At 44.5% G+C, this 15,457-nt stretch overlaps 3 protein-coding genes across 4 annotated transcripts; all 3 read right to left on the bottom strand.

The window, feature by feature from the left end:
- Positions 1-44: 44 nt before the first annotated feature.
- isy1 (ISY1 splicing factor homolog) lies at positions 45-5,137 on the bottom strand. The gene is made up of 11 exons (XM_056437578.1): positions 5,041-5,137; positions 4,524-4,546; positions 4,259-4,310; positions 3,899-3,964; positions 3,735-3,777; positions 2,728-2,840; positions 2,518-2,635; positions 1,849-1,971; positions 828-943; positions 509-601; positions 45-320 (listed from the first exon to the last, which is right to left on the bottom strand). Exons 1-11 carry the CDS (start codon positions 5,041-5,043, stop codon positions 213-215), a joined length of 858 nt encoding a protein of 285 aa, XP_056293553.1. The 5' UTR covers positions 5,044-5,137; the 3' UTR covers positions 45-212.
- Positions 5,138-5,866: 729 nt separating this feature from the next.
- LOC130208215 (CCHC-type zinc finger nucleic acid binding protein-like) lies at positions 5,867-9,649 on the bottom strand. 2 transcript variants are annotated; one of them, XM_056437208.1, is made up of 5 exons: positions 9,540-9,649; positions 7,503-7,640; positions 7,232-7,297; positions 6,819-7,092; positions 5,867-6,701 (listed from the first exon to the last, which is right to left on the bottom strand). In XM_056437208.1, the coding sequence occupies exons 2-5, from the start codon at positions 7,627-7,629 to the stop codon at positions 6,584-6,586; spliced, it is 585 nt and encodes a 194-aa protein (XP_056293183.1). In that variant the 5' UTR covers positions 7,630-7,640; positions 9,540-9,649; the 3' UTR covers positions 5,867-6,583. The 2 variants fall into 2 exon arrangements, with proteins under 2 accessions (XP_056293183.1, XP_056293184.1); XM_056437209.1 differs by lacking the exon at positions 9,540-9,649 and adding an exon at positions 9,412-9,508.
- Positions 9,650-11,145: 1,496 nt separating this feature from the next.
- Positions 11,146-14,379, bottom strand: LOC130208949 (CCHC-type zinc finger nucleic acid binding protein-like). The gene is made up of 4 exons (XM_056438410.1): positions 14,272-14,379; positions 13,523-13,627; positions 12,434-12,770; positions 11,146-11,643 (listed from the first exon to the last, which is right to left on the bottom strand). Exons 2-4 carry the CDS (start codon positions 13,614-13,616, stop codon positions 11,592-11,594), a joined length of 483 nt encoding a protein of 160 aa, XP_056294385.1. The 5' UTR covers positions 13,617-13,627; positions 14,272-14,379; the 3' UTR covers positions 11,146-11,591.
- Between the last annotated feature and the right edge of the window lie 1,078 nt (positions 14,380-15,457).

Below are 15,457 nucleotides of genomic sequence, written 5' to 3'. Positions count from 1 at the left end.
ACGGGTTGGAGGACAGACAGACGGGTTGGAGGACAGACGGGTTGGAGGACAGACAGACGGGTTGGAGGACAGACAGACGGGTTGGAGGACAGACAGACGGGTTGGAGGACAGACGGGTTGGAGGACAGACAGACGGGTTGGAGGACAGACAGACGGGTTGGAGGACAGACAGACGGGTTGGAGGACAGACAGACGGGTTGGAGGACAGACGGTTAGACTCCCAGCAGAGTTCTGGCCGCCTGACTCTGAGCCTGAAGCGTCTCGCTGGCGTAACGCTGCAACAACTCCATCTTCTTCCTCCTGACGAGGGCCTCCTCCACCTGGGGGACGCAGGACAGAGCTGTGAGGACAATCATCCCAACAGCTTCTCTTCAGGGTGTTACACATAATCTCTTCCCTCCAGGTAGTGACCACAGCTCGGACGATGGGCGCCAGGTCCTGGATATGCATGATGTGAACAACGGTCCTCACATGTACACAAAGACAAACGTGTGTGTGTGTGTCTCACCTCTTTTTGTGAGGGAACAGGTACGTGTGCGATGAAGGTGACTCCGCCCTCTTCTCCGTCCTGCTCCTCCATGTTCTCCTCATCATCATCCGGCTACACACACACACACACAGAGAGAAAACCAAAACACCTCAGTGACGGGAAACTACACAAGTAGCTCCGCCCACTTTCCCCAAACCTGCTTTGAATTAAAATAGAATATTTTTCTCAGAGATACGTTGCAGACTAAATGAAGCTGCTTTTGAATGATCCCGATGCAGCATAGTTTTAGTAATAATAATATATTTTTAAACTCCGTGGAGTTAAAGGGCCAGCTCACCTTTTCACTGTGCACCGCGTAGATGCTCTCCTCCTCCTCCTCTTCCTCCGGCTGCTTCTCCCCCGACAGACGAGACTCTCTCTCTGCTTTCCACTTCTGCACCGCCTCCAACAAAGCTGAACACACAGCCCTCACTTTAGATGTAATGATGTGATGATGTGATGATGTAATGAAGACTCTCTGTACATACGAGATGACCATTCAAACCATTTGACTGTTTAAACCAGCGGTTCCCAAACTCAAGAATGCCGCGGCCCAAAAATCTTCTGCGGCCCACCCAAACCTTTAATCATAACCAGCGTTGTGGACGCGTTGTCGACGGGGGGGGGGGGGGGGGGAGAGTGTGTTCACCTGTGTGCGCGGATGTCTCGGGTCGCATCACGGCAGAGCGATGCGACCCGAGAAGTGTTAACGGGGGGGTGCTGAGCGATTAAACATCCCTCTTGTTCTGCCTGTTTTGTGATATACATGCCTAAAAGGCGCCTAATATTTCTAGACTGAAATAATATCGGCATTATAATTATTATAACTATGAGGATTTTTTTTGTTGCCTATTTTGTGGAGCCCCCTCAGGACGTGGTGCCCTACGCGCAGCGCGTAGTGCGCTATGGGAGCGGCGGCGCTGATCACAACTCTGATCAAAACATAAACTAGTGATGATTAAATGAAATTCAGAATTTAAACGATTAAAAATGTATTAACCGACAATGTATGTTTTGTATACCATTTTCTCCGGAGCTCATATATATTTACTTTAATACTACAAGAGGGCGCCCCATTGGACATTGTTTTGTTTGGCGGTCAGAAAAATAGGTCAGATAAAAGAATAATACGTAATTTAAATCATAAATATTTTTATATTAATTTCAAACTTTTGAAAATTGAAAATTAAAAACATTTTATTTATTTATTGTAAATGATCTCTCGCAGCCCACACTTTGGGAATCGCTGGTTTAAACCATTACATAATCTGAATGTAAAAATAATCAAATAATCCGAGTGAATGAATAAATAATCAAACCTTGTTTCTCGTACTTGGCCTCCAGGGGGAGCAGCACGCCGTCATCCTCGTCTCTGTAGCCGTAATACTCTGCGTCCACTTCCTTCATCAGGTCACCCCTCGTCTTCCTCATCGCCGGGGAAGCTGGAAGTCACACGATCAGAGAGGACCAATCATAGAGGACCGATCATAGAGGGCCGATCAGAGAGGACCAATCAGAGAGGGCCAATCAGAGAGGGTCAATCAGAGAGGACCGATCATAGAGGGCCGATCATAGAGGGCCGATCAGAGAGGGCCGATCAGAGAGGGCCAATCAGAGAGGACCAATCAGAGAGGATCAATCAGAGAGGGCCAATCAGAGAGGACCAATCATAGAGGGCCAATCAGAGAGGGCCAATCAGAGAGGACCAATCAAAGAGGATCAATCAGAGAGGGCCAATCATAGAGGGCCAATCATAGAGGGCCGATCAGAGAGGACCAATCAGAGAGGACCAATCAGAGAGGACCAATCAGAGAGGGCCAATCAGAGAGGGCCAATCAGAGAGGACCGATCAGAGAGGAACAATCAGAGAGGACCAATCAGAGAGGACCAATCAGAGAGGACCAAGCAGAGAGGACCAATCAGAGAGGACCAATCAGAGAGGACAGCCAGCAGCTGGGCGGCGGTTGTATAGAAGCCCCGGTACGTACGCTCCTTCTCGAACAGCTCCCGGACTCCGGGCAGATCTCTGGCTGCTCCGAAGTACTTATAGCCTCGGTTCCCCGGGACCTCCTTCCCCTCGTGGTCCAGCATCCTGGGACCGACTCGCTGGAGACAACAAGCACGACGCATCAGTGACACACGTCATGGAGGACACACACCGTGTGTGTGTTTGTGTGTTTGTGTGTTTGTTTGTTTACCGCATAGTCCGGTCCTCTCAGTTCTTTGATCCGGACCTCCCAGTGACCCTTCTCCCTCAGCAGCTTGTTGATCTCATCGTTCAGATCACGAATCTTGAACTCGCCGAGACCGGCTGCAGACAGACAGGTCAGAGAGAGGAAGAGAGACAGGTCAGAGAGAGGAAGACAGACAGGTCAGAGAGAGGAAGAGAGACAGGTCAGAGAGAGGAAGACAGACAGGTCAGAGAGAGGAAGACAGACAGGTCAGAGAGAGGAAGACAGACAGGTAAGAGAGAGGAAGACAGACAGGTCAGAGAGAGAGAGACAGGTCAGAGACAGACAGGTCAGAGAGAGAGAGACAGGTCAGAGAGAGGAAGACAGACAGGTAAGAGAGAGGAAGACAGACAGGTCAGAGAGACAGGTCAGAGAGAGAGACAGGTCAGAGAGAGACAGACAGGTCAGAGACAGGTCAGAGAGACAGGTCAGAGAGAGAGAGAGACAGGTCAGAGAGAGACAGGTCAGAGAGAGAGACAGGTCAGAGAGACAGGTCAGAGAGAGAGACAGGTCAGAGAGAGAGACAGGTCAGAGAGAGACAGGTCAGAGAGAGAGACAGGTCAGAGAGAGAGAGACAGGTCAGAGAGAGGAAGACAGACAGGTCAGAGAGAGGAAGAGAGACAGGTCAGAGAGAGGAAGACAGACAGGTCAGAGAGAGGAAGACAGACAGGTCAGAGAGAGGAAGACAGACAGGTCAGAGAGAGGAAGAGAGACAGGTCAGAGAGAGGAAGAGAGACAGGTCAGAGAGAGGAAGAGAGACAGGTCAGAGAGAGGAAGACAGACAGGTCAGAGAGAGACAGACAGGTCAGAGAGAGGAAGAGAGACAGGTCAGAGAGAGGAAGAGAGACAGGTCAGAGAGAGGAAGACAGACAGGTCAGAGAGAGGAAGACAGACAGGTCAGAGAGAGGAAGACAGACAGGTCAGAGAGAGGAAGAGAGACAGGTCAGAGTGTTTATGATCTAAAATATATTCACCATTCTGGATCTGAGCCACCTTCTTTGAGATCTCGCTGATGATCTGGAACACACACACACACACACACACACCTAACTGGCTTTGTCTCCATGGTAACAGCGGCCTTAACATGTGTGATTGGCTAACAGCCGCGACAGGAAGTGGAACCGTTGAGTTTGTTTACCTGTCGTCTCCATTTCTCCGCCTTCGGAAGTTCATTACACTCGGACGCCAGAAAAGGTCTCCTCTCCTAGAGACAGGTGAAGACAGGTGAGAGGCCCCAGTGACCCCACATGGAGGCCCCAGTGACCCCGCATGGAGGCCCCAGTGACCCCGCATGGAGGCCCCAGTGACCCCGCATGGAGGCCCCAGTGACCCCGCATGGAGGCCCCAGTGACCCTGCATGGAGGCCCCAGTGACCCCGCATGGAGGCCCCAGTGACCCCGCATGGAGGCCCCAGTGACCCTGCATGGAGGCCCCAGTGACCCCGCATGGAGGCCCTAGTGTAACATCAACAATGAAGGTAGAACTCAGGTGAGCTCACCTTGACTTTTCCCTCCGCCAGCTGAGCCTGTCTAAACCGAGCCAGAGCCGTCCTGAGAGACACGGGCCAGTCAGAGACCGCAGAACAACAGCAGAACCACAGTAGAACAACAGTAGAACCACAGTCGAACCACAGCAGAACCACAGTAGAACCACAGTCGAACCACAGCAGAACCACAGTAGAACTACAGCAGAACAACAGCAGAACCATTGAAGTTCTATTATAATTATTATTATTCTACATGTAGAGTACATTAAATACTTACATGGCCTTCTCCGCGTTCCGTGCCTGTGGAAGAAGACACGCGTCATAATAACACATGAAGAAACATCAGACATACATACAATGTCAGCATTAAATACATCCTATGAATTCAATATATTTAACATTAGATATTTATGGGATTTATTTAAATAATGTCTAAAATACATTAACTTATGTTGAAGACGGACTTCCTCAAACTGAAGAGCAGTTCAATCCCATATGTTATATTTACAACACACAATATAGCCTTTTTGTGACAACCCGTATTGTTTAATAAAGTAAATAGCTCAAAGGATTAATTAATAAATTGACAATCTGAACCGGAAGTTACAGACTTTAAGACTTCTGGACTCAACCAGACTCAATTCAAAAATCTGTAATTTATAAGAGCTCTGCGGTGTTTATTATGAGTTTAATTATTATGTATTAATACATTTATAGTTTAAACCAGGCTCACAACTTGTAATCGGCTGAATATTCACTAACTATCTGTTTTAATGTTGAATAATGCCGCTCACCATTTCTGCTGCTGGTTTTTATGCGTTTATGAAGAATCCGTTCGCGGGGAAGACAAACTGGGGGAACTCAAAACGATGCACACGCGCACGAGCAAGCCGGAAGCACTTCTGAGGCTTCTTCTCCCGTTTCCGGTTTTCATGACGCGTCAAGGCGCCGCCATCGCCACCTACTGGAGGAGCCGGAATCACCTTCCAGCGCGATAACGTACAACAAAATAAAAATAAATCGAAACTGAAAGAATATAAAATAATATAAATATATATAATTAAATGAAAATAAATATTTGTAAAAACAAACTCAACTTAACACTATAGAAATAAAATAAACATATGAATACATAAAGGAAACAAACAAATGAATAAAAATAAAAAACTTTAAATAGATACGAATGAAACCAATTATTGTATATTTAAAAATATATATATATTTGTACATATAGTAATGTTAATTTGATCTATCTTTGACCAGTCTACTTATATCTTACTGTAAATTGTTTTGTGTGTGAAATTTAGAGTAAGTTAAAACTTGATTCAAGTTCATTTGCTAGTTCTGATTCTGAATGTAAAAATAAAATCTAATTTAAAAAATGAAATAGGAAAAATTTCCATCTTTTGATTTTTTTTTTGTTGACATGTCAAGTTGACATTTTGAAAGTTCCATGTGGAATATAGCTTTAATCATAAATTAATTTTTTATTCTAGAATATATTGATTTATTTTGGTCTTTTTGCATTTAAAAAAAAGAAGTTGTAAATGAGAAAAGTATTACATAAAACCTGCCTGAACTTTTCTTGTTGTTTATGAAATAAATGGATTGCCCAACAGCTTTCTCCTCCATGGTTTTTAATTGTCAGGTTAAACTTACAGTCTGCAGACCAACCAGTTTTACAGCAGCTCTCAGTGATATACAAAAATAACATTTGGATTTTCTTGTGAAAACATTCCCACAGACTTAAAGTTTGTTTTTTATATTAATTTTTGTCTTATCGATGAATCGATCCGTCTGGTTCAACAAAACGTCGTCCTGTTGTGACCTGATCTGATTGGCTCATTTGTTTCCCTGTGTGCTAATAAAGGGTTGAGACCTGCGAGGTGATTGGCCCCGCCTCCAGCCAGCAGCCAATCACATTTCTTTCAACAAACTGGGTTTTGACCACAAGAAGATAGTTAATCCCCGCAATGGAAAAAAAAAAATTCTAACACCTTTTCTCCCTCCATAAAAATCCCCCCCCCCATCCCCCTTCATGATAAAGGAGAGGAGCTAAACATTTCATTTTGCTCTCCCAAACCAGGCAGAAAGGATTCTTCAACAAAGCTTCAACAAAACATCATGACAACACTACCAAACCAAAAACCCAAATTCAGTTTTCTCTTTTAGAAATGCAGAGGAAAGTTTTTATTTATTAAATTTTTTTTTTTGAAGCGTTCGTCCCTTCTCCTTCCTACGCCTGCTCTGATTGGCTGCCGTGAGGCTGACTGACAGGCCTCTGGGCCAAAGAGGAGGATCACAGGAAACGAATAGAGGAGGGAAGAAATGAGGTGGCTAGGTGGTATCCTCGGCGGTGCACTCCTTGGCCAGGTGACCCGGCTTCCCACAGGTGTAGCAGTTGTCCTCCGACGTCTGGCTGCAGTGAACCGCAATATGGCCGGTCTCCCCACACCTGCAGCAAGAGACAACACTGGATCACTGGAGGACAGGAAACACCCAGGAGGCTCCACCCCGAACCTCTCCGCTGCATTAGCTCCACTGCTGGTCGTCCACCTGTAGTACTAGTTACCTGTTGCATTTGACCTTCTCGCAGGACTTCTGCAGGTGTCCGAAGCCTCCGCAGGAGTAGCACTTCTGCTTGTTGGTGGAGGGGCAGTCTCTGGCCATGTGACCCGCGTTGTTGCAGGTGTAGCACAGCTGCTCGCGGTCGTTCTTCTTGGGCTCCTTGCAGTCTCTGGCCAGGTGTCCGGTGTTATCACAGTTGTAGCATTTCTGCTCTCGCTCCTTCTTGGGCTCCTTGCAGTCTCTGGAGATGTGGCCTGTGGTTTGGCAGTTATAACAGACTGCGGGGACGAGGCATCGGTTACAACGCAGTTCTGTTCAACCGGCTTCTCAGGGATCACTTTGAACAGATTCTGCATAAATATCACAACCATCGACATCCTGGACTCCGTGTGTGTGTGTGTGTGTGTGTCCTCTTACCGTCTTCAGACATTTCACAGTCTCGAGCCATGTGTCCGAGCTCCCCACAGCGATAACAGAACGGATCTGAAACAACCACAACAACAACACACTGATTACAGGCGTGTCTGTGATGATTATTAAAAGCAGGCGTCAACTGAACAGATCACACAAAAGTACTGAAACTAAATCAAGGACATAGCGGTCAGCACCTTGGGGCTCGTACCCTAGTGTTGTTGCTTGGGGGGAAACAGCTGAACACATTTAAAATATAATTGTAACATGGGCTCACCTTTGCGATCCCTCACTTGTCGTCCTCCTCCTCCTCCGCCTCCGCCTCCTCCCCCTCCTCCTCCGTTTGGACAGTTCTTGGCATAGTGACCACTGCCGAGACAACTGTAACACTCAATGCTGCTCATCTCTGCAACGGCTGGACAGACACACAGGTCGAGAGAGACAGACGGGCACATTGTCAATTTCTACAGAAACTAAACATGAATATATATATTTTTTTTATACCAGGGCTTCTTAATCTTTTTGACCCCGGGGACCAAAGTGGGGTCCATTTACATGGTAACACCATATTGGCTTAACTAATTGATCTCCCTCTTGGTTTGATTAGTATTCAATATCTAAATCAAGTAAAAACCTGCAAATCATGTGTGCACCTACACACACGGATACCCAACAGGAGAACAATTTAAGGAACAAATCAAGCTAATACAAGAACTAATTTGAAAAGGCTCAAGTCAGGCTTATTAACACAAAAATACACCAATAAATAGATTTTACTAGACAGAAACGGGACTTAAAAAAGCGGAGACATTTTAATTTTATAAATAAATAATATGTTGAAATACATTCATAATAAGTTTAAAATTAAATAAACCGTAAATAATATGTAATAATGTGGGAATTAAAATATAGCCATAGCCTATAATCTTTTCGTTTTTTGCAGAACCGGAAGTTGCTCTTCGTATCTGTGACAGCTGGAGTTGCCGGTCAGTGACGCTTCTGGAAACCATTTTCTTTTCTCTGGAAAAAATCCCAACGGCTGTCGCGCGAGCGCTGACGTTTGGTCTCGCGACGCCGCTTTAGCTTTGAAGGCGTCAGTGCTACGTTAGCGTTAGCTCATACTCGACACACTTGGCTCCGGCTCATCACCCCCGTTAATAAAACACTACTTAGTAAATTTTGGATTGTACTTCAGCAAACATTTATACTTTAGTGAGGTTTTATCACCACTTCCGTCTAACTTTTTTCGTTTTAAATACTTCTCCATAACTTTTGCTACAGGCCAGCTAGCGGCTAGCCGAGTGTCTTCTTCTGCATAGCTTGTAAAACAACTGACTGAAGCATTACCGCCACCCAGTGGTGGGAAGCTGTATTGTAACTGAGCGTCCCATGGATACCAGTAATATCTCTGGTGTCTTCAATCGATAACCGATGCGGCCCACAGGTGTCCAACTGAAAGTAGTTTTTGTGGCCCACTAGGTGGTGCAAGCTGCCAATCAGGGGTCGAGGCCCGACGGTTCAGAATCACTGCTCGAGAGGACGTTATACACATGTGATGAGTTCAAAGTGCTCAGGTATTTTCTGTTGTGACCGTTTTCACCGATCAGCTGATAGACAAAACGGAGGATTTAATGATTAAATCAAACTTTGTTTGTGTTGACCAGCTGTTCGCCTCAAACAATTAAGTCTACAGCGTTACAACTTTTATTAACAGCAGCAGTGACCCACTCAGGTGTTTTCAGTTTTTACAGATCTCCGGAGTTCGAGAATAACTGGTGTTTTTGAACAAGCATCGACACGTCAACCGCCAACTTTGTCGTTCACTTCCAGAAGTGTCCACCCTAAGTGCCCCAAGTGTCCTCCTACGTGTCCTCGTCGTCTCAACGGACAGGGAGTGAAGTTTACAGTAAACTGATAAGTCTATAGTCTCTAGAAATAAAAACCCTAAAGAGATTGAAACGTTTACTTCCTCGTTTAGTCGACGTGGGTAATGAAGGCCACTCCTACGACACGTCTCCCTCGCGCACACGAAAATAAACCAGTTAATTTTAACACCGGGACAAACTCAAGTTTCAAGGCGAACAGACCCTCCTCCGGCTCAGCTCTGCGGGTCCCCCTCACCCCCCGCTGTACGTAAAGGGCCCGGGGGGGGGCAGACACACAACAGGGCCGGTGTTGTAGGTTACCGTCTGCTCCACGCGAGGGACTGGGCGCTCCTCTCCGGGTGGGGGGAGGGGGTCTCCCCACAAAAGGGTCGCCCGCTGTGGGGGGAAAAAGAAAGAAGCGGATCGATCGGTCCGGAGCTCCAACTCACCTCAGACCTCCAGAAAACAGTTTGGTTTTCTCTCCTCTGCGACACACGAGGTCTTCACTGCAGCCAAGCCCGCGCGGTGGTTGTTTCGGAACGCGTGTGCGCGAGGCATTACGGTAACAGCGCGTCAGAACCGCCTTCAGAATAAGAGCAGAGTTCCGATGAACGTTATAGTCAATACGCCTATAAATACAGATACATTAATACATCAAACTAAATGAACGAGTGGAAATTATATTTAATTGATGATAACTATTTAAACAAATGAATAATTACTGCATTCAAACTGTATTTAAAGGAACATTTTTATTTACATTGTGTGAATACTGATACCTAATATTGAAAGCATAACACCTAGAAAGGTATCTCTTCCGATATCAAGACATCTGATGTAGAATTTCTGAATAACGCCCTTAAAATATCATTCATGAGCCAATTTACCTCTAAATTCAGATTAAAAGGAAATAGTCCACAGTTAAACTATCATTTAACTTCAGATTACAGACGTATTGTATGATTTATTGAATGAATTATGTGACATGTCCTATGACGTTCACCGGAACCTCGCTCTTATTTTGAAGCCCGTTCTTTCGACCCTCTTACCGTAATGCCTCGTGCACACGCGTAACGAAAACCAACGTGGCTTGCCTGTCGTTCAGCTCACACACGCCCTGCTGCATTCAGCTGCCGTCGGAGAAGTCACAATATCAGGATATTTAACTCCTGATTTCTCACTCAACACATTTAGATAACCCCACGTGACCATTCCTCAATTAATCCCGCTCATTGTTTTATTTGAATGTGTTTATTGTTAATTACTGCATGCAATATGATATACAAACTACTGGAACTTAATTAAAATGTTACAATGCAGGTAGAATCAGAGAGTAACCAAATATATATTCATTATATACCAATGAAGCTTCTTATTCATAAAATAAATTATAAAAAGGTTTTCTTTTAAAATCTAAGTGTTATTGAGTGAAAAGAGCTTTAAAAAGGCATTATGTAACAGTTGTGTTTCGTGTTGATTTCTTTGAAAAGGGCAATTTTAGAGGATTTCCTCCCAGTGGAGAAAACGTAATGAAGTCCCATCTATGGTTCCCTTCTAGTGGAGAAAACGTGACTTAAGTTATAAACAAATGGAATAGGCTAACATTTACATCGTCTACATAATTTTATGACTTGACAAGTCGATAGTTTTCAGATTAAATCAAACATTAATTTCATATTGTATATTTCTTAAAGTTTAGTGTTTACCCATCTTTAAATGAACCAGCGCTTTAGGGGAATCTGCTTTCCCCCAAATTACTATGGAAGCTCATTTTCTCCAGGAAAAGAAAAACATGTAAAGTTTGGCACAATGAGTCTTACTTTAAATAAACATTTTCACTTACTCATTTAAAACGACTCGACAAAAAAAAAATGTTTGTTAGTTTATATCTATGATTTGACCAAAAGTACTCATCTTTTTACATTTTTGCTAAGTTTGATAAGCATTACATCTGGTTTAAGGCCAGCAGGAAACATCTGGGTAATTACTTAAAAATGTATAAAATAAATCCTGACTGAACCGTTTTGTTGTAAAAAATAAATTGATTGCCCAACATTGTTCTCCTCAATGTTTTTTTATTATTGTCAGGTTAAACTTAAAGTCTGCAGAACAACCAAATTACATTTTTACAGTAGCTTTGAGTGATATACAAAAATAACATTGGTTAACAGAGGGGAGGAGCTGAACTTTTCACTCAGGCAATAAATCAGGCAGAAAGGATTCAACAAAGATTTGCACATCATGACACGGCTACCAAACAAAAAACCCAAATTCAGTTTTGTCATGCAGAGGGAAGTTTTTTTTTTTTTTTAATCGTCCCTTCTCCTTCCTACGCCTGCTCTGATTGGCTGCCGTGAGGCTGACTGACATGCCTCTGGGCCAACGAGAAGAGGAGGATCACAGGAAACAAATAGAGGAGGGAAGAAATGAGGTGGCTAGGTGGTATCCTCGGCGGTGCACTCCTTGGCCAGGTGACCCGGCTTCCCACAGGTGGAGCAGCTCTACTCCGACATCTGGCTGCAGTGAACCGCAATATGGCCGGTCTCCCCACACCTGCAGCAAGAGACAACACTGGATCACTGGAGGACAGGAAACAGCCAGGAGGCTCCACCCCGAACCTCTCCGCTGCATTAGCTCCACTGCTGGTCGCCCACCTGTAGTACTAGCAGCTATTAGCCTACATGTAGCCATTAAACTGCATGTAGCTATTAGCCTACATGTAGCCATTAAACTGTATGTAGCCATTAAACTGTATGTAGCCATTAGCCTACATGCAGCCATTAGCCTACATGCCGCCATTAGCCTACATGCCGCCATTAGCCTACATGCCGCCATTAGCCTAATGCCGCCATTAGCCTACATGCCGCCATTAGCCTACATGCCGCCATTAGCATACATGTCGCCATTAGCATACATGCCGCTATTAGCCTACATGCCGCTATTAGCCTACATGCCGCTATTAGCCTACATGTAGCTATTAGCCTACATGCAGCTATTAGCCTACATGTAGCTATTAGCCTACATGTAGCTATTAGCCTACATGCAGCTATTAGCCTACATGCAGCTATTAGCCTACATGCAGCTATTAGCCTACATGCAGCTATTAGCCTACATGCCGCTATTAGCCTACATGCCGCTATTAGCCTACATGCCGCTATTAGCATACATGCAGCTATTAGCCTACATGCAGCTATTAGCCTACATGCCGCTATTAGCATACATGTCGCTATTAGCATACATGTAGCTATTAGCCTACATGCTGCTATTAGCATACATGCAGCTATTAGCCTACCTGTAGCATTAGATTACCGGTCATTTCCATTGTACCTGTCGTGGTATCTACCTGTTGCATTTGACCTTGTCGCAGGACTTCTGCAGGTGTCCGAAGCCTCCGCAGGAGTGGCACTTCTGCTTGTTGGCGGAGGAGCAGTCTCTGGCCATGTGACCCGCGCTGTTGCAGTTGTAGCACAGCTGCTCGCGGTCGTTCTTCTTGGGCTCCTTGCAGTCTCTGGAGATGTGTCCGGCGTTCTCACAGTTGTGGCAGATCATCTCTCGCACCTTCTTGGGCTCGGAGCAGTCCCTGGAGATGTGTCCAGGGTTGTTGCAGTTGTAGCACGTCTGCTCGGGGGCGTTGGGGCAGTCTCTGGCCATGTGTCCAGTGTTGTTACAGTTGTAACAGGCTGCAGGGGCGAGGCGTCCGTCACAACACGGTGAGATTTAGCTTCATGCATGAATATCACAACCATCTACATCCTGGACTCCTTTAGTCCAGGACTGAGCGGACCAGCAGCTGGAGACCAGGACCAACTAAACCCAGAACTACAGCAGGATTATACAAACCAGCAGCTACCGGGCCGTCGACAGGTTAGGAAATATTTAGGTATAGAATAGTAAAGTGCAAGTTAATTGGTAGTGAAGTATTAGTACAGGGATAGTCAGAGTTAGTTAAATGGTAGTAAATAATTAGTCATTGGGTTAGCAATGAGGCAGTTAAGTATTAGTCATGGTAAATAAAGTATTAGTCATGGTAAGTGAAGTGATAGTACAGTGGTAGTCGAGGTTAGTAAAGTATTAGTGTGAGCAGTGGATTGTTCCAGTGCAAGTTAAACACTAATCATGGCTTAGTACAGTGTTAGTTAATTGTAAGTAGTTTATTGTAAGTAGTGGATGTGTAAAGTATTATCCATGGCTTAGTAAAGGCTGAGTAAAGTATTATCCATGGCTTAGTAAAGTATTAGCAGTGGCTAATAAAGTCATGGGTTAGGGTGTGGACGGGTTAGCCATGGAATAGTACATTGTAGGAAAATCATTAGTCATTTCTTAGTTAACAAAAAGTACTGAAACTAAAATTAATTTGCTGAAGAGGCAGAAAGTAACTTAAATACATGAACGTCAGCACCTAAAAATAAAATAAAATGCACCATGGGCTCACCTTTGTGATCTCTGCCTTGTCCCTGTCCTCCGTTGGGACAGTTCCTGGCAAAATGACCAGTGCCGTGGCAACTATAACACTCGTTACTGCTCATCTCTGCAACGACTGGACAGACAGACAGACAGTGTTAATGTCTCCTCTGTGGATCACGGAGTTCGGTGTTCTCGTTTCTGTAGCCGTCTGGAGGACATTAAACACATCTGGTGAGTTCAGGTGTTCGAGAAAAAAAACGTTTTTTACAAAGAATTTACAGGACGGGTTTTTTCCAGCACGCATCGGCTCGTCTAACTCGAACTTTGTCGTTCACTCTTCTCCTCCCCACGTGTCCGAAGTGTCCTACCCACGTGTACTCCCCAAGTGTCCTAACCACGTGTCCTCGACGTCTCAACGGACAGGGCGTGAAGTTAGCATGAAACAAGTTAGCATTTAACAAGTTAGCATGAAACCGAACGGTTTTTTAGGCTTTAAAAAATAAACCCTCATCCGAATGAAACGTTTACTTCGTAGTTTAGTCGACGTGGCTAATGAAAGGCCCGACGTGCGAGCCGCCTGGCTCAAGCACACGAAAAATAAAACCGGTTCGTGAAAAAAATTATTATTTATTAATTTCGACCACCGGGGCTAACAGTTCGTCCTGCCGGCTCAGGTCTGCGGGTCCCCCCGGTCCGTGGAAAAGGAACCGGGGGGAAACCACGGGCCGCGGCTTGGAGTGGAAAGCCGGATTGATCCGGTCCAGAGCTCCAACTCACCTCAGACCTCCAGAAAACAGTTTGGTTTTCTCTTCTCTGCGACACACGAGGTCTTCACTGCAGCCAAGCTCGCGCGGTGTCTTTTGGTACGTGTGTGCGCGAGTCATTACGGTTGGGGCGCGTCAGCACCGCCTTCAAAATAAGAGCGAAGTTTCGGTTAACGTTATCGGGAACGTCACATTCATTCAATAATTCACACTATACGTTTGTAAATACAGGTACATTAATGTTTTAAACTAAATTAATTAGTTAAACATGTCATAATTAAACAGTGGCTCATGAATGTGAGTTTTTAGCTCATGAAGGGCTTTAATTTGAAAATCTCTGAGTGACACATCCAGGTGGTATGAATTGAAATTAGTTAGTAACTATGAACCATTTCGTTTTAAATCTAATCAGACATTAGAGACGTATTGGTTCATGAATGTGATTTTTCTAGAATCAGAATGACATGCTTTCAATATAAGGTATATAAGTATTCACAGAATGTTTAAAAAAAAAAAAATCCTTGAAATACTGTTTGCATGTTGTCATTTGTATTTATTTTTATAAGTAGTTAATTTTATTTTACAGACTTCTTGTTTAAGTTATTGAATGAATGCGGCAGGTCCGATCACTTTCACCGGAAACTCGCTCTTATTTTGAAGTCAGTTCTTAGACACTCGTACCGTAATGCCTCGTGCACACGCGACCGAAAAACAACATGCGGGCTGCCTCGACAGTGGTTCACCTCCCCCACACTCACGCCCTGTTGCATTCAACTGCCGTAGGAAAAGTCAGAAATATGAGAATAACTAACACTGCTGTATTCTCTATGAGCAAAGAAGTTAATTTATTGTGATTGTCAAAAGGTTGCATGACGTCTGAACACACTACACACATTTAGATAATTCATTCATCAATTAATCCAATTCATGGCTTTATTTGAATCTATTTATTTATTGTTAAAAACTAAAAACTAACAATCCACTCTGCACATTTTCCTCCAGCTCCCAATACCTCCCTTAAGTGATAAGTGATGAAATGTCATCTGTGATGAAATGTCAGCTATAGTTCCCTTCCAGCGGAGAAAACTTGATCAAATATCATCTAGAGTTCCCTTCCAGTGGAGAAAACGTAATGAAGTGTCATCTACAGTTCCCTTCCAGTGGAGAAAACGTAATGAAGTGTCATCTACAGTTCCCTT

This window comes from Pseudoliparis swirei, chromosome 18 (genome assembly GCF_029220125.1).
Source record: "Pseudoliparis swirei isolate HS2019 ecotype Mariana Trench chromosome 18, NWPU_hadal_v1, whole genome shotgun sequence".
NCBI classification, from domain to species: Eukaryota; Metazoa; Chordata; class Actinopteri; order Perciformes; family Liparidae; genus Pseudoliparis; species Pseudoliparis swirei.
Note: the sequence above shows the minus strand (reverse complement) of the source record. Positions and strands in the feature narration are given on the sequence as shown.